Source organism: Durio zibethinus, chromosome 17, assembly GCF_047325235.1.
Source record: "Durio zibethinus cultivar Kanyao isolate XHJ-2024 chromosome 17, ASM4732523v1, whole genome shotgun sequence".
Lineage (NCBI taxonomy): Eukaryota > Viridiplantae > Streptophyta > Magnoliopsida > Malvales > Malvaceae > Durio > Durio zibethinus.
Genome location: NC_143178.1, coordinates 9,006,657 through 9,031,265, shown reverse-complemented (window position 1 = coordinate 9,031,265; position 24,609 = coordinate 9,006,657). Strand labels below are relative to the sequence as shown.

Below are 24,609 nucleotides of genomic sequence, written 5' to 3'. Positions count from 1 at the left end.
TGAATTTTAAAATTATTAAATAATATTTTAAAATAATTATATTAATCAATTAAATTAAATTTTAAATTAAAAAAATTTATTTTTTTCATTACTTTGATTGAGAATACAAAGAATAAATATCATATTGAAGTAGAAGTTAATTATAGTAAATTATAAAACTACTATTTTATTAGACAAAACTTATGTAAAATTATTTAAGTAAAATTTGTAAAGTTTTATTTTTTAAATTGATTTAATAAAAATTTTAATTAAAAATGCAAACCATAGATTAATATAATTAAATGTGAAGATTAATAATATAAAAATATTATTTATAATTTAAATTTATTCGATAAGATAAAATTTTTGTGAATATTTTTATTAAAAAGTTTATTTAATAAATATATTAAAATTTTTTTAAATTTTTTCAAAATTTACATGATTAATTTATTTGATAAGATCTTTTAATTTATCAATTTTAATTTTAATTTTTAATTTTTATTTACTTCCTAATAATAAACAATTTCCCAAACTTTACATATGAATTTTAACGTAAGTCTTTTTCCTATTTCATTAATCCTTGCATTTTTCTCACACCTTACATATTATGTAATAGTAAACGTAGCTAAACATAAAGAGTGTTTCTTCCTGGAAGAAAAAAAAAAAAAAAGGGCTTTTCAAAAAAATAAAAGACAAAGAGAAGCACAAAATATTCGTTTCTCATTTTATTTTTACTTCACGTGATTGTGTCAGCTCAATAAATTTGTCAATTTTACTTGTCAACTTTTCTTTTAAACAAAAATTCTTCAAGATTGGCAACCACGCCCCTCTCCAGACACGCTTCTTTCTTCTTCCTCTCCTTCTTCTATCAAACACACGCACAGGAAAACCCAGAGCCTTTTTTTTTTCTCTGCTTAAAACACCGGGTTTGTTCTTTCTAATTCAATCTCCATAAGTTTCCAAAATGGCTGGGAATTTAACTACAGGTTCGTCTCATTTTCTTGATTCAAAATATTCATCTTGAATTTATTTTAAATGTTGTGCCATTTTTTTTGTCTGGGTTTTGAGTTGGTTTTATACACCCAAGATCATTTCTCTCTGGGCTTTCATCTTTCTTTGATAATGGGTTTCTTCTCCTGTGATTGTTTTTTTTTTTTTGCTGTCAGTATTTGAGATGATAGTTCTTTTCTTTCATGTTTCAAAGTTTGTGCTTTATTTGTTATCAAATTCTATGTGGTATTTGGTAGAACCCATCTTTAACGAGAATCTTAGAATTTTTGCTTTGAGGTTGGATTTCTTTCAATTACAAAGATATATCTGATATGATGGTATTTTGATTGCTTTCTAAGTAAGTGATTTTAATCTAATTTGGTCAAAAATTTTATTTCTTGATACTTACATGTTGGCTAAATCTCATGCTTTGTATAGCATACTAACTGTGTACTGGATCTGTATAGCCTGAATTGACAGTTCAAAAAATCAAGATCTTAGAGTAAAAAAGATTGCTTTTCAATTAGGATGAAGTGGGAATTGGATACATTTTCTCGTCAATCCCAATGGCATTTCTGATCTGTTTAGAAAGACATTACTTTAAATTTGTACTTCACAATGGATGGGCTAGTCTAATGTTTTCAAGTGAACAGATTGGCCTAGGACTAGGAGAGGCATATTGGCAGAGAGAGTTTCTATTTTTTTTATTTTCAGTTTGAACAATGTTAGGAAACATCTGTGATATTGGGCAACTGCATATTGTAGATGGAACTGAAGATCTTCCTGCTAATACAAACGGGAATTCTGCAAATAACAATTCACTAGTTGTTTGCTTTGGTGAATTATTGATCGACTTTGTACCAACTGTTGGGGGGGTTTCTCTGGCTGAAGCTCCTGCCTTCAAGAAGGCTCCTGGTGGTGCTCCAGCTAATGTGGCTGTTGGTGTATCCAGATTAGGGGGATCATCAGCTTTCATAGGCAAGGTAAATTCAAACATCAATCTTTACTCTGTAGCAGTCACTAGAATAATTCTATGATATTTCTGTTTCTCTCTGTTAGATGAAATTTGCTTACCTTTCTACCTTTCTCTGTCTGTTATATTGGTGTAAACAAAAAGAACCACTTTTTACATGCTAACTCTCAACATCAATCTTCATAAACCCCCCAAATTTGTGGCAACAGAAATGTGATGTTTGTCAATAATGAAATTGAATTATTTTAATGTTTGTCTTTGAAACTAACTTCCGAAGCCATTGAATGATATGATTAAGAAATCTCTCTTTCTGCCAAAGTTGTCTGCTTTCAACCTTGTTCTGTTTTAAAACTAACCTATGTTTCTGAAATAAACTTTCTATAAACAATAGTGATTGAAGGATGCTGTCTCACAACTGAAAATTTGTAGCTCCAGCACTTATTGCTTTTTGTTGCAAATTGCAATCACCCGCTTTTCTTTGGATCATGAAATTATTGATGTCAATGAACATTGCTTCAATTTCCAAATACTTTGCAATTTTGTATCAGGTAGGTGAAGATGAATTTGGCTACATGTTGGCTGACATTTTAAAGCAAAACAATGTTGACAATTCTGGCATGCGATTTGACCGTAATGCAAGAACTGCATTGGCATTTGTTACACTCAGAGCTGATGGTGAACGTGAATTCTTGTTTTTCCGTCATCCAAGTGCTGATATGCGTCTTCATGAGTCAGAACTTGATATAAACCTCATTAAGCAGGTTTTTTATTCTGCATTTCTCATCTTTGTTCCAATTAGTACACATGAAAGATTGTTTAGCAGGATTTAGGAATTTTCTGATTTCCAAATAATATTAATTGCAGGCAAGGATATTTCATTATGGTTCTATTAGTTTGATTGAGGAACCGTGCAAGTCAGCTCACCTTGCAGCAATGAACATTGCTAAGAGGTCTGGCAGCATCCTCTCTTATGATCCAAATTTAAGATTGCCACTGTGGCCATCAGCAGAGGCTGCTCGGAAAGGCATAATGAGTATATGGGATCAAGCAGACCTTATTAAGGTATGAATTTGTGATTTCAAGACTCATACATGAAGTGTCTTGCTACTGCATTCATTTGCGGCTAACCTATGAAAACGCAGGTAAGCGAGGATGAAATTACATTCTTAACAGGAGGTGATGACCCTTATGATGATAATGTGGTGATGGAGAAGCTGTTTCATCCTAATCTTAAGCTTTTGGTTGTTACTGAGGGGTCAGCAGGTTGTAGATATTACACCAAGGTAAGATTATTGTCTATTTTACTTTTCCTTTACAAAAAAAAAAAAAAAACATTACTTGATGTTATGAATTTCACTAACTATTCTCACAATCCTATTAGCTCCTTATGGCTAGACTTTCTATCCTTGTCCAGTTCAAAACATCTGATGCACTTTTTTTGTGGAGCTATAAAATGAATAAAAAATTTTAATTGCTCCTTGACTTCATTGTATTTGCGAAGAAAATTTTACAGAGTTAATGCCCTCAACTGAAAATTCTATGGGTTCTATCATCAATGTGATTAAATTATCTAATGGTGGAGATGCATGATAGTCATTAGTCACTGCATGGAAGTAACTGTTATGATTTGCATAAAGAAACTTAGATCAACCTATATATCCTCTGCAGGCATTCAAGGGCAGGGTTTCTGGCATTAAAGTTAAACCTGTTGACACAACAGGTGCTGGTGATGCATTTGTCAGTGGCTTACTGAGCAGCCTAGCTTCTGATTTAAAGCTATTTCAGGTACCTATAGTTTTTACATACGTTAAGATGGCTCATTTATTGTATCTTCTTTCCTAATGGTTATTTATAAATTCCACTTTTAGTAATTTATATGAATCTCAACAGAATCTGATCATTAAAAAACACAGTTACCTGTGGAACAGTATTATTAGTGCAATTTAAATGATCTTTAAAGGGGAAGAGGGTGTTGAGGATTTGAGGTTCGCAGACCAATACTTTCCAGTGGTATTCACCTAAATCTAGTAGATTAGGTGATTGCAATTGTGCATTAGATCCTGAAGGACTTTTGCTTCATCTGCAAAATTTGTTTTATGTATTGCAGCAGTTAAACTAAAAAAGTTGTAAATATATTATGACTATACTTTATTCTAGAGTTACGATACCATAGTCTTGTCTGAAACATATATGTGAATTTGTCTTTTTACAGGATGAGAAGCGGTTAAGAGAAGCTTTAATTTTTGCAAATGCCTGTGGAGCTATCACTGTAACAGAGAGAGGTGCAATTCCTGCTCTGCCCACAAAAAAGGCTGTTCTTGATGCCTTAACCAAATTTTATGCTTCATAGAAATTAGTAGAGATCCTAGTTGGTATACTTTGTTGTATTAAGCTCTTGTAGTTTGTCGTTTCCATGCTGAAGTTCAGAGGACAAATTGCTCATCATAGAACAAAATAGATTTGTAGGCTACAAATTTTCTTTAATCTGTTTGAGCTAATTTTGTTTATTCAAGTGTTATAGAAGTTTGATTCATTCAATAAAACTAGTTTTTCTGTTCCCAAACTATGATCTCTTTTGTATAAAAGAAAATTGAATAGTCTGGTTGTGAGGTTAGCTTCACATTGGAATGGATGATTGCTAATCCATCTTCACTTTAGCATTCAGCAATAAACTACGATAGAATAAGGCCATTTTCAACGGTGCAACACCGAATAATCCTTGTTTCAGTTTTCAGATCGAGCTATGGAACTCATCTCGGATTTCAGGAAACAGTCCAGGGGATTGAATTAAGTTCACTTATAGGGTTAGGGTCGAACCAAACATTGATATGTAGAGGTCCAGTCTCAGGGTGAGAGTTGATATAGATGATTTTAAGCCACGTGATTGCTTGGCTCAAGTGATAAGAATAGGATGGAATTTGAATAGAGATATTATGATCGCTTGGCCCAAGCCACCTGGAATTTTCTGCGTTCCGAAATCACATACAGTTGATGTCTTGTTCGTTCTGAAATCACCCTCAGTTCTAATTAGTGGAAATTCTTTGTTCTACACCAAAAATGAAGTTTGATTAATGAATTAAAATAAGCTATAAAGATCACTTTTTAAAAAGAAAATTCATTGAACTTTTTATATTGAAATTATTGAGAAAAAAAATGAAATTTATGAGATGGTAAATTTCCACATCAATACTCAATTCTAGTTCCATTGGCTATAATTTATTATGGCTATAATTTTTTCAATCTGTTGACTTTTTTAAACCTTTTCCATACGGTCTGCCCCCCACCTTTTTTTTTTTTTTTTGCTAAAAATCAACAAATATGTTAATACCCAAGCTTTTGCTTTAGCCGCGTTAAGTTTCGTGATTGACACTCAAATTTTATTTGACTTCAAACTTCAAACTTCAAACTTCAGTCCGAAATGATTTAATTTTTTATTGATCCAAAATATTCAACTCAAATTGACACAACCATTTGCGTAAACTCCAATTCTACGAACTCCTAATTTCAGAAGTTAAGAAACGCCCCAAATCAGACTGGGTTTTTATTTTTGAGCCAAAGGACAGATTTACCACGTGCTCGGCATGTGCCACTCCCCAATCGAAGGGCCTGCTTTATCCGGCCATTGAAAAATGATTTCCGCATTATCGGAGGGTCAAAGATGTTAACGATTAAGGTATTGAATGGATAAAATATTTTTTATTTTTATTTTTAAAATTTTATATTATATTTATATTTATATTTATATTTAAAGAGTATTTTAAATTTAAATTTATTTTTATTTTTGTTAATATTTAATGAATATAAGTAATTTTTATTTCTATAATTCTTTTAAAAAATAAAAATAAAAATTTATTTTTTTAAATTTAAAAAAAATTATTTTACATATTTCTATAATTTTTAATAAATATAGTAATATATATATTTAAATAAAAATATATTAATTTTAATTAATTTAAAATAAAAATTTTATTTATTAAATATATATAAATATATATTGAATATAAATGGAGGTCGAATACTATATTTTTCATCCTTAATTTTATATTCAACAAAAAATTTAAAATCATACAAAATTTTTTCTTCCCAATATAATACGCATTCCCATAGTCTATCCAATAAAAAGTCGAATTTCCTATGAAGAAAATTCACACGAGGATATGCGCATCCTTGGACCGGACCACTGAACCGGTACGCCTGCCTCCCCAGCACTAAGGTATCGATTAGCCCCGTCGGTCCTCATTATCCCCTTTTTCCTTTTCATTAATAGGAAAAACTCAAGAATCGCTTACGATCAGAAACGAGGATAACGATAAACCCTCACGTTTTTTTTTCTCCATTTTCTGTCAATTGAAGAAAGCGAAACCAAAAAAGAAAAAAAAGAAAAAAAGACAACAATGCAATAGTTTCAGAAATGAAACGAATAGACTTCTTTTATGTAAAATCAGATCAGACGAATCGTAAGAAAGTTTTCCATTTTGATTTATAGTTTCGATTTCAATTCCAAACATAAGAAAAAGAAGAAAAATGGCCTCGAACCCTGCCCTGATGCCTGAGATCGGACCCGATGGACTCGCTAGGGAAGCTCCTGTCATAGCCTACACCGAGAAGGTCGATTCTCATTCTTCTCTTCTCTCTCTTTGTTTCATGTAAATGCTTTGGTCGAAATTTGATAGCGAATTAGTACTTTTTTTTTGCTGTGGCGACAGATAATCGAGGAAGAGCGGCTTCAGCTCAAGAAGTATGTTCACATTCTTAGTTCTAATTTTCTATTTTTACGTATGTGCATTATTTCATCATTTTTTTTCTCACTTGCCCGAGTTCAATTGTGGTAAACCTGGCCTACATGGATGATTCCCTTAAATGCTGGATTTTAATTCAATAGTTGTAAGGGAAGTCTTCTTCTAATCCAGCACCTGGTTATGTAGAAAAAGAGAAAGAGATAGATATCCGAGTTTTCTATAAATTGTTAGCCTTTAAGAATTAGTAGCTTAAAGCCTTAAACTGTAATTCACTATTTCAGATCAAGAGGGATGGGGGGGGGGGGGGGTGATGAGTGATAGTATATAAGATTTTCTTCAGAGTTTGGTACTACTTAAAACGAGAATTGAATCCTATATCTCAATTTGTTTTATCTTTATTGCTTCAATTAAGTTATTATCATTCAAATCTAAAACAGATTTCATTTGTGCTTAGTTTTGAACTCTGGCATTTTTTTTTCTTTAAATTTCATGAGTTGCTTTTACTAATTAATATTGAAAAACTTCAATTTGACTATCTTTTTTACTAAATTAAACAAGTGTTAGAAATTTTTTTTTTGTCTTTGAATTCAGGTCTTAAAATATTAAAATTTTGTTTGCATTTAATGGTTTAATTTTCCAGCGTGTAGCATTTACTTGTACAAAGGTTGAAAGAGGAGTATGCCTTATAAAGTTATTATTTCTCTTCTTTTATGTTCTTTGAGTTTGTTTCTCATGATTTCATTTGTTGAGGAATTTTGTCTGATCTCCTTTAATGCACACTTTCAGATACATAGAAGAAAATTATTCTAAAATTCGTGATGTTGAAAGAGAACTAGCAAATCTTACAATGGAGATTAAGCTCACTGCTGGACCTAAAAAAGCGGGTTGGTGTGTTGTTGCTATTATATGAAATATTTCTTCATTTATATGTATTTTTCTATAGTAGAGTGACTCCTCCATTTTATGTGTGGTGCATACCTTCAGCCCTTGAACATATGAGAAAGAAAATTGAAATGTCAACTGAGAGAATACGCATTGCTAAGCAGAAGGAAGAACAAGCACGAAAGGTTGTTGCATTCTCTCTCTCAAGTATAATTCAGCTTGTATCACGGCCTTGTATCTCATCTTTTCTTAATTGAAGTTGAGTTCTCTTTATTTTCTGACACTCTGCCTGCTTCGAAGGGACAGCAATACTAGTTTGATTAGGGACCTTATGGGCCAAATCATAAAATTTTAACATGAAAAAACTTTCTAACGAAAATGTTCGGATGGTAGTGAACCCATGTAAACCCATTTTATCTGAAATGAGGGAATTTGCATCTTAGTCTTCCTGCATGTGATTATAGGATTGCAGATTGAGATAGATTTTGAAACTTGCTTATACACTGATGGGTATGGTTGTATTTATTAAGGTTGAACTGGTTTTTTGGACTTGCGAGAGGCTATTGAATAATTTTTTAGTACTTTTACAATCCATTTTATCAGCAAGCAATTTGCCTCCTATCTTCAAATTGATAGCAGCTTTTTTATGCATATTTCAGATTTGGGAAGCAGCATTGAAAGCTCTGAAAGATGAGGAAGGAATTAAGCAGAAGTTATGTGAGGACTTAAACAATCTGGTACACTTCTTTGCTATAGGTGGATAAGCAGGACTTAATGGACTGTGTAATAATTTGATGCTTGTCGTTGATAGGTTCAAGAAAGCAGTAACACTCAGTTTGCTCGACTTGAGGAGTTGAAAAGGCGATTGGAAGCTCTGAACCCAAGTAGAGCATCAACTTTGTCACATCAGGTAAGCTTTCTTTCTATTTCACCTTATTATACTGCATGTAGCACCCAATAATTATACGGTCCTCCATGAGGAGAAGATAACTGCTTTACAACAGTCATTAGAATTGGCACATCACCTGATGAAAAAATGGTTCTCTTTTATTGTAAGTTCTTGTAATTTTCTTGTGCTAATCATTTTTCCATTCACTGTGTTATAAACTGGATTGATAAAGAGGCTTCATATTAAAATGGAAAAGATATTCATGTGTGTGCATGTCTACAAACTCAAGAGAACCTTTCCTGACCATTTAGTGTAGGCCTTGTTGATTCTTTGTTTTTAAGAATGCCTATATCAATTCTCTGATCTGCTCATGTTGAGCCAGGTTCATTTTGGAAATGGGCTATTCTTAAGAAGCCAAACTAAAGGGCCTGCTTACTAAAGGGCTACATTCTTTGGCAACATTTTTTGTGTTTCTTTTATATTGTCATGCTTGTGGATTATTACAAGTACTGGTATATGCGTGTAAATCATAGAAAGATTGTTGAAAGTTTGCACTTGGATAATGTTTAGGACATGAAAGCAATTGGATTCGCACAGGGTGCTCCAACTGTAGATGCTTCCTCAGCTTCACAAATAACAGAACCGGGCTCTACTGTTTCTGAAAATGTACCTAATCAAGGTAATGGTGGAAACGTTCTAGCTATGGATGGGCAGAATCAACTGCCCACAAATGATGCAGAAGTAAAAGGAAAGAAGAAAAGCCATTTTCAAGGAAGAGTAAAGGGGATTGGTGCCATGCCCAAGAGTAGAGGATCTGCAGCTCCTGGGTGGACAGGAGCAGGGTTTGATGTGGATGCTAGAACTTAGAAGCATCATTTCAGATATTCTCTTTTCTTTGCTGAAGGATCAGGGCAAATTAACAGTATTTGTTCATGTTCTGGGGTATCACTAGTATTTCTCCCCCATTATTTTCTTGATCTTTACCCTTTTATTTTTTTCAATTGCATATAGCTTGTTGATGTGAATGATGCCATTTGACCTTTCTTTCTTTTTCATTTCCAGTACTGATATATGTCATTAGTATTTTGTCTTAAAGCAAGGAATTATTTAGAAACTATCTCTTTAAACAATTAATAAAAATGGAAAATTTTCTCTCGCTTTGGTATCAAAAACTGGTCCTGGGGCCCCCCCTTGTTTAGGGAATGGGAAGTGGTGTTATTGGATGATATCTTGGTGGGAAACATTGGCAAGGAACAAGAAATTGGAACAAATAAAAAATTTGATGAGCTGACTTGAACAGCAACACTGCCTTGAAGAATTCTCTGCAAACTCTAGAGACGTGGCATTTATCTCCTTCAGAACTACGAGCTCATTTCATAAGGCGGCTGCTCGAGTTTCAATCATTCCAATTGAATTCTCTAATGGAGAAAATTCAAGTGATTCAGAGTTTTATCACCAATAGCCAATTGAGCAGTGCAGGGAATGAGCCTTCAGTATGAAGAACAGTCCTCATCCGTTGGTCTTCCAATCCACCCTAGGTTTGGACATTTTTTGTGAATGGAGTATCCAACAAGAAGCGGTCAAAGACACGTTCAAGGACAGTTCCAGCGGAAAGGGAAAAGATTCTCTCCGTTATGCTTCCCAAATCTTCATCTTCCATGACTAGATCAACAATCATTATTTGCTGCAGATAACAGACTCCAGGCTGCAACTCCTCAGCCTTCACTTGTTTGGAAACATGAATAATGTGCAAGGTCTGAGACGAAGGTTTGGGAAGAGAGTGTACACTGGAGCTGCTGCTAGCTGACTGCCGAGTTGCTGATTTCAAATTCAAAGTGGTCCTGAGTAGATATCAAATTTGTCCGGGTTTTGGTTTAAATTTTTCGATTTTAACAAGTTTATGGGCCAAAGCCAGATTTTTTTTTCAGGCCCGAGCCCATTGTTTAATTTTTAATTTTAGTTTTAGTTATATTACTTTTATCAAAATTCAATAATATACTAAATAATAATTAATTAAACATTACTCAAAAAATATATAATACAAAAAAAAAAAAAAAAACAAAGGCTAAAAAATAAAAAAACAAAAGGGCCAGTGGTAGTTGTAATGGGTGTCATGCACCACACAATTGCCACCCTTTGCACTCGAGCCCTATGCACTTAACTGCATCTCACACCCAAACCCTTTGAGGCTCGTGCACCATGCCCATAACAGTCACCTACCCATACCTTACACCATCGTAGAGTCCTTGAACCTCCATTGTAACGTCACCAGCCTACCTAAAGCCCTGTAGCATTTACCCCCGCACCGTGACCTAAATTCACTAACCTTCCTATTTAATAGCTAAAATCATGCTTTAGCGACCACCTACCTAGGCATAGGGCCACGATTGGAGCTTTATAAATTAAGCTTCGTGGTAGCAAACCAAAAAAGGGGAGACTTGAAAGCTAACCCAGATTTCTATCAAAAATAACCTTAAAACAGAGAGAGAGAGAGAGAGAGAGAGAGAGAGAAAATCCTACAAAAGAAAAGAGCTTTTGCAAAAAAAAAAAAAAATCATTGCAAAAAAAAAAGGTAAGAAATAAACATGAAACAAAAAAAAAGAAAAACAAAGAACAGTCCTTTTGGTGAGGGAACCTAGCTTCAGATTCAACAAAAGGAAATCAAGATCCATAAAAAAAAAAAATTTTGGCCGAAAGTTGAAAAATAAATTTAGATCGTTTGGAACTCTTTTTTGTAAAAAAGGGATCAAATCTATAAAGAAGAAGGCGGAATGTGTGTTTCATTTTTTTTTTTTTATGTTTTTCAATCATCAGCTCCAATTGATGATGATGATTGGCACAATAAAACGGCGATTGATTTTTTGCAATCGGTCAATTCTTGATTTTTTTGGGTTCAGAGTATTTTTGGCTTTTTTTAAGAAATGAGAAAAATGAACAATTTTTTTTGAGCTTTTATATAGGTAGCTAGGGGTCAAAACGACATCGTTTTGAACCCCTAAGATCCGCGTGCTAATCCGCAACCTGACTCGAGGTCCATGTGCCCTGACCTGATTACTCGCCTTAGCACCTAGCCTAAGTTGGTCCAAACGAACTGCCAGTGAATTGGTTTCGAACCAATCTAAACCGGCCAGAACCTCATGATCTGCCTCAGACCGCCATAAAAATCTGCTCAAACTAGGTGAACCAGCTAGAACTGTTGACCGATTCGACTTTGGTAAAAAAAATATTTTTTTCTTTTTTTTTTTGAAAATTTTTTATTTATTTGATATATATTATTTTTGTTATTTTGAGTTTTATTATTAATATTTATGCATGTTAAAATTTTTAAATTTGTTAAAATAAGTATTTGTTGTTTTTAATAATAATAATTAATAAAAATGAAAACAAAAAGATAAACAAAAATAAATAATCAAATATATAGTTGAATTTGTTGATAAAATTATAAAATAGTAATATAACATTAACAAATATAATACTACTAACAATAATAAAAATGAAAATGATTTCTAAATTTGATTTTTTTTAAATTTTAAAAAATAAAAAAATTAATAAAATTAATAAAAAATGTAAGAAAATGAAATTTTTATCCAACGATGAGATTCGAAGGTACTTCGAGTAACGATATCTTGGAAATTTTTAGGTGAAGATTTTTTTTTTAAATACTATCAATGTATTGGAGTATTTATAAAAAAGATTTCAAAATAATAAAAAAAAATTTTTTTACTATAAAATAGTAAATAAAAATAAAATGATAATAAAAAACGAGGAAAAAGAAAATTTTATTCAATGACGGGATTCTAAAAGTATTTTTAGTAGTGATGCTTTACGAAATTCCTAGGTGAGAAGATTTTTTTAAAATATTATCAATGTATTGAAGTATTTATAGAAAATTTTCAATATGATAAAAATTTCTCTTTTCTTCAAAAATTTAAATAATAAAAATAAAAAAAAGTTTCTAAAAACAAAATAAAATATGTGCATCAACATATTATCATTTGCATTGCATGTATGATAGTTTTTTTATGAAAATAAATCCGAGCCTTCGAGGATAGAATTCTAAGGTATTCCGAAAAATGATGCCTAAGAAATTTTTAGGTGAAAAAAAGTTCTTCTAATGTTACCAATGTACTAAAATATTTTAAAATTTATTTCAATAAAAGGGTTCCAATTTATTTTTTTTGAATAAAACAAAATAACAAAAAATAAGGAATAATAATAATACGAAATCAAGATTTCGATAAATAACAAAAATCAAGGAAATTATTTTCAAACACTAAAACTAAGAATGTTTTTGTCAAAATCAAAGGATAACATGTATTTAATTAGTACCATTTTAAACGAGCACTGTAAGGTGCTAACATTTTCTCACGCATAATTGACTCCCGGATCTAAATTATTTTGCAAACTCTAAAATTATCTTTTTAATAAATTTTAATTAATTTTTAAATTTCATTAAAATGATATGTTTTAATAGGTGGCCCATTACACCTAGCCAAAAAAGATTAGTGACGACTTCGTTTTTTTCATTTTTATTTTCGTTTCCAAATTTATCGAGCGTTTCCAAAACCATTACGATAATTTGGTGACTCCACTGGGGTCACCATTTTTTCGAGAGTCAGGCCAAAATTAACTATGTTTTTATCCTTAATTTTTCTTTAAATAGTCTTAATTGATATTTAATTTTAAGTTCGTAGATTTTAATTCTTTTTTTCAATAAAAAAACCAATCAAAAAATAAATAAAAAAAAATAAAAAAAGATTTCAAGTGTATTTTTTATGTTTTTTGTACATTTATTGTTTTATTTTTCTCAATAAATCAAGAAACATTTACATAAGCAATGACATGGTGCACCTCATACATAAGCTCTATACCGGGGCTCTATTCCATATAGGAAGAAGTAAAGTACCTATGCCTCGTGAGGGGATAATCTCCATAATGGCAAGTGAAATACTTTCACTCAAATTGAACCATTTCCATTCGTAGCCTGTAATGGGTGAGGATCAGGGTACTTTACTAGTCCAACATGAACAATAGTGAGAAACAATATGGGAATCTTTAGAAGTGTGTCAATCTAAACCAAACATGTAATAAGCTATAGGAAACCAACCTTAAGTAGAGCTTCGCCCACCCTTTTCTAGAAAATACCTAAGTCCAAAACGTGTAGGAAAAACAAAACAAAGCAAAATAAAACAATAAAATTAAAATTAAAAAAAAATTAAAAAACAAAACAAAAAAAACTTTTATTTAAATCTCAAACCACATCCTTACACTAACTTAATTTTGTTTTCTTTTTTTTTTTTTACATAAATCATATCATATAGTTTTGTATCAAGGTATTTGTCCCAAGAAGTTCTTCATGGATCTCGTAGAACTATAGATTTGTTCATCTTTCGTTAATGTTCTATGTGAACCATACAATGAAGTGTATGTTTGGTCGAATGAAGCCCAGCAAAAGAATGAAGATTGCTTACCTATCGGTTATGTGTCCAACCTACCCGAAAAGGTGCATTTGGATCTCACACAGAATAATTTAAAAGAATTAGCCATCGTCTAGGGTCAGTTAAGTGAAGAAAGAAAATTTTTTTTTGTAAAAAGTATGAGCAGATTGCATCCCTCATTCTAGCGGTGATCGAGGAACAGTTGATCAGGACAGCTATAGAATTTTAGGACTCATTCTATAGATGCTTTACTTTTAATCAAAAAGATTTAGTGCCCATTATTGAGGAGTATTCAGTTTTGATTATGATAGAACTATAGTGTTTGGATAAAGTGTTTGCCCAAAAATCGAAATTAGGTTATCGTAAAAAGTTAGCCAAGCTTATGATGGTTAAAGTCAAAATCATAGGTTCTTTCGCAAAGCCTAAAGGTGAACATCTTGGTATCCGTTCAAGGGCATTTAAATGATGATCAAGACATGAGTGTATTTGCTTTGACATTATATGACATGGTGATCTTTTCAAAGACTTTAGGTTACATCGAGATAATTATGGTGAACTTTTTTGAGGAAATTGAAACCCAAACAATTAATCCTGCACCAATAACCCTAGTCAAAACTATCAGGTCATTGAATTTCTATTGATGGAATGAAAAAAAAATGATTTTAAAGTGTGCACCGCTATTGTATGTGTAAGTCAGAAGTAATTTCAAGTGTGAGAAAATGCATTCTCAAAGTCGTATCTTTAAAATAAGGTACCAATCGAAGAGTTTTACAACAACCAATGGCTAACATTGAAGACTAAAGAACAATGAGTTTTATTCTTCGAAGGCTTACCGAGGATGAAACAGAATGAATGACGCCATGGATGCCCCGCGTGCTTATATTATATCAAGGAGGAAATGAACCATGGATACCACTATTAGGATAATGGGGTGTGGTAAATTACACTCCGTTGATGGTATTGAGGCAATTTGGTGCAAAGTAGTTTGTTCTTGCCACTTAGAATTCACTTACGGGGAGTCCAATCCACTGAAAATATCGAAGCAGCTAATCCAAGCATAGAAAAAAATGTGAAGAATGAGATTAGGGCATCTTTTTAACAAAGTCACTCATAATTATCAGATTTTGAGAGTAAAATGACTTAGAGACATGGTGCTCCTTCTTGATGATAGCCCATATCAATAAGCTAATCTTTTGATGAAAGTACAATTATTAGAAGTCAAGCTCGTTAGAAAGAAATTGAAAGGTGAAAAGGAAGAAATAAGAAAAGAAAATTTGAGACTTTATGAAAAGATGAGATAGTTGAAATATGAAGCAGAAGTACAAAAGAGTAGATTGGAAAAAGTCATAAAAGAACAAGATATGGCCAACAATGATTTGAAAGATTTGCATCAAGAAAATAAGAGATTACGAGTCAAATTCAAGACTGAAAAAGTTACCAAGCTTACCTTAGTCGACAATGTAAAATGGATGAGCTTCGAGAGGAAATACATCAATGGAAATGCAACGCTCAAGAAGAGTAAGAGGAGCCACCAGAATTTTTCAAGAATGCCAAAATTAAAAGGAGTTATACTCTATAGCTTCAGCAAGATTGGTGGAATGCCAAAGAGAAAAGAAAATGTCAAAGGATATGCTCGTAAAATAAAGAAAAAAGCACATTGAAGTGCTGAATGAAAAAAAAAATTACTTCACCAAGTGATGCAAAAGTGGAGTTGCAATTTCAAGATCACAAGAAACATATTTCAACAATAATAGATAAGTAGTAAAGAAAGGAAAAGGATTGGATCTTTACATGTGATTCAAAAAAGATGCCCGTATGAAATAAAGAGTAAAAAGCTTAGGAAGGTAGTAGTACATAGAGCACCTAACCAGTCAAGTTTGCAAGGCAATAAGAAAAGCATAAAAGATGGTTGAAAAGATAGAGGCATTAAGAAGAGAAGTCAATCCCATAAGAGAATATGGACAATGCTTAGTGAACTTAATGGACGAGGTTAAAGATCATTATAAGCAAATCAAACATTTCTATGGATATAATTTTAGGATGAAAAATCTCATATAACAAAAGTTGTATGAAATCAATAAAAATTTCTAGTGTTGAAATTTATCCAAAAGTAAATATCTCTTACTTGCATTCATGCATCATGTGCATCATTTTTAACCATATTCTTTTAAAAAAAATTCACAAAAAAAAGTATAAAAAAATAAAATTTTCAATGTATAGCATTTTGATTTTTTTAAAATTTGTGGTAATAAAGGTTCAAGAATAACTCACCCACTAAATATTTTGACTCAATCTACTCATCATTTATACAACACCAAAGCTCAAATAAGGATCATGAAACAAGAACAAGCTAGTCGATTTGAGAGGATTGAGAAAGTTCAAGAAAAACTAAAAAAGTATCTTAGTAAGATAATGGATATGCTCAAGAATCTTAAGAAAGGAAAAGCAGTGAAAAAATATCTCAAATTTCAAGAGCAATCACTAGACATGATAAATCTTGTATACCTTCTAGAGTTTGAGTCACGGCCAACCTAACCTACTCAAAGAGCAAGAATGCAAATTCCTAATCTTGAAGGATATTCTTATCCTTATTCAGGAATGACATATGCCCCTACTCTAGGACAGTTTCAAAATTTTGCTAATCTCATCAAGGTAGAAAAATTATCCAAGCCAATCTTGGTTCCTGACTTGAATAATCCCAATGAAAGAGAATAGCTAATGATGAAGACATCTAAGAAAGTGAAAGATACAATGCCTGACAGAAGATGAAATTATTAGAAAAAAGACTTAGGGCCATAGAGGGAATGAATTTTTATGGCTCCACGGATACAGTTGAGCTTTGTTTGATCCCAGACATGGTCATTCCCCCTAAATTCAAAGTCTCTGAATTTAAAAAATATGATGACACAAAATGTCCAATGACTCATCTCACCATGTATTGTCATAAGATGACGGCACTTGCTCATGACGAGAAGCTATTGATGCACATATTTTAAGATAACCTTACAGGTTTTATAGACAAATGGTATATTCAATTGACATGACTCACATTCATTCCTAGTAAAAACTCATGAGGACATTTTTTACATAATATTAGAATGTCTAGATCTAGCTCCAGATTATTTATCTTTATAGAGCATGAAAAAAAAGGCAACAAAAAATTTTAAAAAGTATGCACGAGATGGAAAGATATGGCCACGCAAATACAACCTCCATTCACTGAGAAAGAGACAACTGTCTTATTTATGAACATTTTGAAAACACCTTATTATGAAAAACTAATGGGTAATGCAACCAATAACTTTACAGATATGGTGATATCATGTGAGATTATTGAAAATGCCATAAAAATGGTAAGTTTATTGTAGGAGAGACAAGCGGAGCAAAGAAAGGCAAAGCTTTCAAGAAGAAAGAAAATGAAGCTTAAGCAATGTACTATGTGGGACAATAGTTCAGAGGTTTCATGTCACACCCCATACTAGTGTACCAAACCTATTACCCTCCTATAAACAATGTTACATCCATCCTTTATCTATATCAGTCGTATCAGTCATTACAATAATTAGTTTATTTACCTCATTTTTAGCCATCTTTTCAGATGTTCACCTATTCATACAATCATCCTGTTGCACCTATCAAACCAGAATGGAGGCTCAATCTAAGTAGTTATCTGTGAGCCCTAAGAAATACCTAAAAAAAAACCACTTTCGATCTTATCCCTATGACATACAGATTTGTACCCTCGACTTGTTAAGAAACATTTATTAGCCTCTATTATTGTTGAACCTTTGAAACCTCCATTTCTCAAATGGTATGATCCTAACGCGCATTATGATTATCATTATGAAAACATGTGCCATTCTATAAAAAATTGCATAGCTTTAAAGTGTAAAGTGCAAAGGTTAATAAATGAAAAGGTGTTAAACTTTGATACCAGCCAACGAAGGATTTCAAATGTTAATGAGAACCCTCTATCAAATCACACTAGGCAATCAATAAATGTTTTGATTGATAGGTAAGCAAGTTACGCAAAGAGGGAGATAGATAAAGTTAAAACTTCAATGGCTAAAGTGTTTGAAACCTTAGTCAAGGCTAATATGTTGAAGTCAATAGAGCCTCAAAATTACTCTGAAGCGATTAACTCAGTCAAGAACTACGACATCACAAAGGTGCTTTGGGGCATTCTATCAAAGTTATGATCAATTCCGTCAATAGGTGTAGAAGTTAATAGATATGGGTCAGATAGAGTTTTATGAAAAAGAAGATTTGATAAAAGATGAAGTGTCTACCAGTGATTCGAAGAATAAGTTTATGCATAAATTGGTAACTATCTATTATGATGAGAAGTTGACCTGAAGGTCAAAAAGCCTATCTCCCGACTAATAGTGACGATTAAAGTCCTTAGCCTTTTTTCATGCCAAAATGACAAAATAGTACCATGAAAGTAAGATTATGATGTCATAGTCAGTCCAAATACTACAAATATAATGGGCATAGAAGGTATGACTCGACGTAAGAGTTGTTACACTTTTAGAAATGTTAGAAAAGAAAAAGCAAAGGTTAGAAAAAAATAAGGAAGTTAGAGTAATCTAGTGGTAGTCTCAGATACAGAATATGAAAAGCTAGTCTCTAAGAATAAAGCTTGTAAATTTTTAAAACTAATAAAACATAGCTACTATAACGTGGTAGAATGGTTGAACAAAATGTCAACTAAAATTTCACTATTGTCATTATTGCTAAGCTTAGAGTCGCACCGTAATGCTTTACTGAATGTGCTAAATCAAGTATATATGTCCCATAATATCTCTATTGAATGCGTGAAACAATTTATTGATAATCTGACAATCTCAAACTACATCTCTTTCAATGATGAAGAGATTTCTCCTGAGGGTCAAGAAAGTACTAAAACTCTTCACATTACACATTACTATAAAATGTAAGAGTCATATAATGACTAAGATTCTGATATGCAATAGCTCATTAATCAATGCTACAGGTATGATTACTTTGATAAAACTACTTATTGATGGATCTTATATGAAGCTTAGTTATATGGTAGTTCAAGCCCTTGATGGGACCTAAGAAGAGGTGTTGGGATATATAAAAACACCATTGCAAATTGGCCTTTACATTTTCAATGTAAAATTTTAAGTTATAGATATCTCTTCCTCATATAGTTGTTTATTTGGTAAGCTATAGATTCATATGATGGGTGCTATTACATCTTTATTGCATCAAAAAGTCAAATTCATTATTGATGAAAAGCTTACATGCGTTGCAGGAGAAAAAGATTTACTAGTAACATAACCAATAAATACTTTTTATGTGAAAACTACAGATGAAGCCCTGGAGTGCTCTTATAGATCTTTCGAGATTGCCAACGTAATATATGTAGTTGAAAGACCTAAATTATTTGTCACACTTGTCTATGACTAAAAAAATGGTCGTTAAATAATTTATTAGGATATGATGGCAACCTGAAGCTGGATTTGGAAAAAATCTACAAAGAATCATGAAGCTGCCAGTAATATATGATAAAAAGAACATAGTTGGCTTGGGCTATAAATTGACAAGAGGAGACAAAATGAAAATGGTGAACTAAAAGAAAGAAAAGAGAATGGCTAATCTTAGGAGGATATGAGCCAAAGTCAGAGCTGATGGTCATTTTTTACCTTTATAATTCTTTCTTTTTAAGAGGTGGTATTTACCCAAATTCATTTGAAGCCCCAAGTGTGGAGTTGATTAAAGCTTTTTCTAAGCTGGCCATTTAAATGGTGGATGGGGAAGTAAAAATGAGTTAGGATAAAAAGCTATTATACACCATTGCCCTCTAAATTTTGAGTTAAACAATTGAAAAGTCATTGAGCTACGTGTTATCTTTAAAACTTTTAAAAAGTAATGTACTGTGAATATTTAAATCCCTAATTACTATCTATGAGCATTAGGAGATCTTTTGTGGTGTGCTTGTGTTTACTGTTTTAATAAAAGACTTAGAAAATGCATTTGCATTTCTTTTATTTGTTTTCACTTTCATTTTTTGATTTATTTCGCTTTTCATTTTCTTGCCATTCCACTTTTGTGTGCCAATCTTTTCTTCATCTCACCTATTTATAGGTTTTCAAATAATGAACACGAAGATAATCATGATAACAATCTCGAATTCGATTTCAAAAATCTAATTCATGTTGATGAACTTGATAATGAAGAAGATTCTAACAATTACACACTGCCTCCTGATTTGTTAAAACTAATTAAACATTAAGATAAGCCAATTGAACCCTACAAAAAAATTACTGAATTAGTGAATTTGAGGGATGATGAAAATAGAAGAAAGATAAAAGTTAGTACATTTCTTTCACCAGTTGACAAGCAAAGGCTAAAAGAATTACTTTAAGAATACATGGATGTGTAAGCATGATCTTACTAGGATATGCCAAAACTCAGTACTAATATTATAGAGTATAAATTATCTTTGAAATCAAAATGCAAGCTGGTACAATAAAAACTAAGATGCATGAAATTGGATATGCTATTGAAAATTAAAGAAGAGATAAAAAAGTAATTTGATGCTAGATTTTTGGATGTGGTAAAATATCCTAAATGGCTAGCCAATGTAGTGATGTTCCTAAAAAGGATGAAAATATGAGAATGTGTATTGATTATCGAGATCTGAATAGGGGAAGTCTTAAGGATAATTTTTCTCTACCCCATATCGATACCCTAGTGGATAACATTGCTAGGTATTCCACATTTTCCTTTATGGATGACTTATTAGGCTTTATTCAGATTAAGATGGCTCAAGAGGATATAGATAAAACAATATTTATGATTATGTGGGAAACATTCTGTTACAAAATTATACTTTTTGAGTTTAAAAATACTGGTGCTATTTATCAAAGAGCGATGGTGACTCTTTTTCATGATATGACCACAAAGAGATAAAAGTGTATGTGATGATATGATTACAAAATCTTGTGAAGAAAAAGATTATGAAGTTAATCTTAAAAAGTTATTTGATAGGTTGAGAAGATTCCAACTAAAGTTGAATCAAACCAAGTGTACATTCGATGCTAAATCAAAAAAATTGTTGGGCTTTATGGTTAGTGACAGGGGAACAAAAGTGGATCCAGACAAAATATATGCTATTCAAAACTTATCCCTTTCTCGTGCCTCAAAAAAAGTGTGAGGCTTTATAAGGAGATTAAACTATATTGCTCGTTTAATCTCTCAACTCACTTATAACTGCAATCTCATTTTCAAGTTTATTAGAAAACATAATCTAAGAAAATGGAATGATGAATGCCAAGAAGCTTTTGATAAAGTCAACTAATACTTGTCAAATCTACCCGTATTGGTACCACCAGTTTCAGGAAAGCCTTTGATTTTATACTTAACAGTACATGAGAGTTCAATGAGATGTGTGTTGGGGCAAAGAGATGAAACCAACAAGAAAGAACAAGTAATCTACTACTTGAGCAAAAAGTTCACTGATTATGAGTCCAAATATTCACTATTGGAAAAGATATGTTATGCATTAGCTTGTATAGCTTGAAGGCTCAAACAATACATGCTTTATCACACTACTTGGCTTATAGCAAAGTTGGATCCCATTAAACATATTTTTGAGAAGCCTTCATTGACAGGGAGAATAGCGCGGTGACAAGTTATGCTTTTAGAATAAAAATTGCTTATGTAACTCAAAAAACTATTAAAGGGAGTGCAATAGTCGAGTTCCTTATCGATCGTGCAGCTAAAGATTATGAGCCAATGAAATTGGATTTTTTTTTAAAGATATGATAACCATTGAAGAAAATGAACATGTTGGGAAGTCTTGGAGAATGTATTTGGCTGGAGTTGTTAATACTTTGGGTCATGGTATTAGGACAATTTTAATATCTCCTAATAGACACTATTATCCTATCATGGTAAGATTGAATTTTAATTGTACAAATAATGTGATTGAATACAAGGCTTATGTTATGAGTCTGCAAGCAGCAATTGAAAAGAAGATTAAAGTGTTAGATGTGTTTGGAGATTTAGCCCTGATCATCTAAAGTGAATAGGAAATGAGAGATTCCAAGTTGATTCAATACCATAAATATATCTCTGAGTTGGTTAAGCAATTTGAAGAAATTCAGTTTAAGCATTTACCTAGAAAGAAGAACCAGATTGTTGATGCACTAACTACTTTGGTTGCAATGGTCAAAATAGATGCAAATACTAATATCCAACCCATCAAGCTAGATGTATAGGATCTAATAGCACATTGCTCAGGTGTTGAAGAAGAAGTTGATGGGAAATCATGATATCATGACATTATACAATATATAAAAAGTCAGCAATACCTAAGACATGCAATTAAAAATGATAAAAAGATTATCAGAAGGCTGGTTATGGGTTTTTTCCTTGATGAAAATGTCTTTTATAAAAGAAATCGAGATCAGGTGCTCTTAAGTTATGTGAATGCAGTTAAAATAAAAAAGATTATTGAAAAAGTGCGTGATAGAGTTTGTGGGACACATGCAAATGATCATTGATGGCTAGACAAATTATGAGGGCTGACTATTATTGGTTGACAACGAAAAGTGACTGTATTGATTATGCTAGAAGATGCCATAAGTGTCGTATCTATAGTGATAAGATTTACACTCTTTCATTAGCATTGCACGTTTTGGCTCATTCATAGCCATTTTTTATGTGAGGCATGGATGTCATTGGTCCTATCACTCCAAAAGCTTCTAATGGGTATAAATTTATCTTTGTGATGACTGATTATTTCACGAAATAGGTAGAAGCTGCATCATATGCTAGCGTGACCTAATCCATAGTATGCAAGTTTATAAAAAATGAAATAATATGTAGATATAGGCTTTCAGAGATGATTATTTTTTATAATACCAAAAACTTGAACAATAAAATGATGAATGAAGTATGCATTCAGTTCAAAGATCCATCATTGTAATTCGATATTATATGATCCAAAGATGATTAAGGCAATAAAAGCTGTAAATAAGAATATCGAAAGGATCTTAGAAAAAATGATTGATACTTATAAAGAGTAGCATGAAAAGTTACCTTTTGCCTTGCATGCCTATAGAACATTAGTCTAAATATCAACTAAGGCCACCCCGTTCTCATTGGTTTATGAAATGGAAGCTATGCTACCAGTTGAAGTGAAAATTCTCTCATTGAGAGTTCTGATGGAAGTTAAGTTAGAAGAAGCAGAATGGGTTCAGAATTACTATAAGCAGTTGAACCTCATTAAAGAAAAAACACGTATAACACTTTACCATGGTCAATTGTATCATAAAATGATGATAAGAGCACATGATAAGAAAATTCACCCTTATTTATTTTAAGAATGAGACTTAGTGCTGAAAAAAGATCTTTTCAAGTCAACATGATAATAAAAAAAAATGGACACTGAATTGGGAAAATCCATACATGATGAAAAAAGCCTTTTTCGGTGAGGCAATAATTTTGGCAAAATTGGATGGAAATGATTTACCTACTCTGATAAACTCAGATACTATGAAAAGATACTTTGTTTGAAAAAGAGAAAAAGGAAAAAAATAAAAAAGTAAAAAAAAGAATGACATATCCAAGCTAAAAACCTGAAAAGACGGCTTGGATGTAAATGAGAAGCATCATTAAAAGATGACCTCACAACACGAGGGCAAATGTAGTTTGACTAACTCTGAAGAATCGAGAAAGTCACTTGGTTGAGTTTTGGAAAAAAAATCAAAAATATTTTGTTCATGATTATCTTATAATCATTACTTGGATACCTTTGTTTCTACCCAAACATTTTTTTTGCCATACTTATTATCAGTTTAATGAAACATGCTTTCTTTCCTTTGGGAATAATGCCTATCTATTCTTTTATCTCAATTTGTCATCTTTATTCACCTTACGAATGAATAGGAGGAATGTATGATTGCATTTTATTTGTCTTGAACTTAAAATGATGAAAAAATAATAACATAAAAGATCTTAGCATCACTTTTTAGAAGTCGATAAAGGCATATGAAAAATGACGAGAAAAGCATGACAAGACATTAATGTTGCAAACTTTTAAAAAGAAAAATATTGTTGAGAAAGAATACAATGGTTAGATGTCAAGAACAAATTGGTCTTATGACAATTGTTAAGAATTTTGATAAAAGAAGTTTACCATATTTGGAAATGAATAATTTTGATTACATTACATGTATTACATCTAGAGCACTCAGTACATGCATCCATAAATAGTTATAACAAGGATAAGGACTTTTCATTCCCTAGTGAAATATAGAATTTTGATTTTCGAGTAAAGATAATAATCAAACAAGAGATTTCAAAAGAGAGAATTTTGCTTGTTCAAATATGAGAACTTGGTTTCAAGAAAAGATAAAAAATTTTTAAAGTCATTGAGCCTCTGCTTAGAGGAACTTTTTCAAGATAAGAATTTTAATGTCGTTAATTCTCTACTTAAAGAAATTTTTTCTAAATGAAAATTTTAAAACCGTTAAGTCTCTGCCTAGAGAAGCTTTTTTTTTTCATGATGAAAACTTTTAAAGTTGTTGAGTCTCTGTTTAGATAAGACTTTTTTCAAGATAAAGAACTTTTAAAGTTGTTGTGCCTCTACCTAGAAGAGCCTTTTTCAATATAAGAATTTTTTTTTTAAAGTTATTGAGCCTCTATCTAAATGAGCCTTTTTCAAGATGAGATTTTTTTTTA

At 31.9% G+C, this 24,609-nt stretch overlaps 2 protein-coding genes across 4 annotated transcripts; both read left to right on the top strand.

The window, feature by feature from the left end:
- Window positions 1–777: 777 nt before the first annotated feature.
- On the top strand, window positions 778–4,505 carry LOC111281403 (putative fructokinase-7). Of its 2 annotated transcripts, none has more exons than XM_022869156.2 (7): window positions 778–965; window positions 1,735–1,952; window positions 2,491–2,703; window positions 2,807–3,004; window positions 3,085–3,225; window positions 3,611–3,727; window positions 4,155–4,505. In XM_022869156.2, the coding sequence occupies exons 1-7, from the start codon at window positions 944–946 to the stop codon at window positions 4,290–4,292; spliced, it is 1,047 nt and encodes a 348-aa protein (XP_022724891.2). In that variant the 5' UTR covers window positions 778–943; the 3' UTR covers window positions 4,293–4,505. The 2 variants fall into 2 exon arrangements, with proteins under 2 accessions (XP_022724891.2, XP_089602548.1); XM_089746422.1 differs by having other exon boundaries at window positions 780–965; window positions 1,699–1,952.
- A 1,488-nt stretch (window positions 4,506–5,993) lies between these two features.
- LOC111281395 (uncharacterized) lies at window positions 5,994–9,608 on the top strand. Of its 2 annotated transcripts, XM_022869146.2 has the most exons (8): window positions 5,994–6,155; window positions 6,429–6,550; window positions 6,649–6,680; window positions 7,468–7,565; window positions 7,666–7,748; window positions 8,223–8,300; window positions 8,375–8,473; window positions 9,023–9,608. In XM_022869146.2, exons 2-8 carry the CDS (start codon window positions 6,467–6,469, stop codon window positions 9,317–9,319), a joined length of 771 nt encoding a protein of 256 aa, XP_022724881.1. In that variant the 5' UTR covers window positions 5,994–6,155; window positions 6,429–6,466; the 3' UTR covers window positions 9,320–9,608. The 2 variants fall into 2 exon arrangements, with proteins under 2 accessions (XP_022724881.1, XP_089602549.1); XM_089746423.1 differs by lacking the exon at window positions 5,994–6,155 and having other exon boundaries at window positions 6,173–6,550.
- Window positions 9,609–24,609: the final 15,001 nt, after the last annotated feature.

Excerpts from the sequence above, each read along its gene's own strand:
- LOC111281403 (XM_089746422.1), top strand. The coding sequence starts at position 944 with ATGGCTGGGAATTTAACTACAG. Across the intron at positions 966-1,698 it reads GGCTGGGAATTTAACTACAG|GAAACATCTGTGATATTGGG; the intron begins GTTCGTCTCATT and ends GAACAATGTTAG. Across the intron at positions 3,728-4,154 it reads CTGATTTAAAGCTATTTCAG|GATGAGAAGCGGTTAAGAGA; the intron begins GTACCTATAGTT and ends GTCTTTTTACAG.
- LOC111281395 (XM_022869146.2), top strand. The coding sequence starts at position 6,467 with ATGGCCTCGAACCCTGCCCTGATGCCTGAGATCGGACCCGATGGACTC. Across the intron at positions 7,566-7,665 it reads TGCTGGACCTAAAAAAGCGG|CCCTTGAACATATGAGAAAG; the intron begins GTTGGTGTGTTG and ends GCATACCTTCAG. Across the intron at positions 8,474-9,022 it reads CATCAACTTTGTCACATCAG|GACATGAAAGCAATTGGATT; the intron begins GTAAGCTTTCTT and ends GATAATGTTTAG.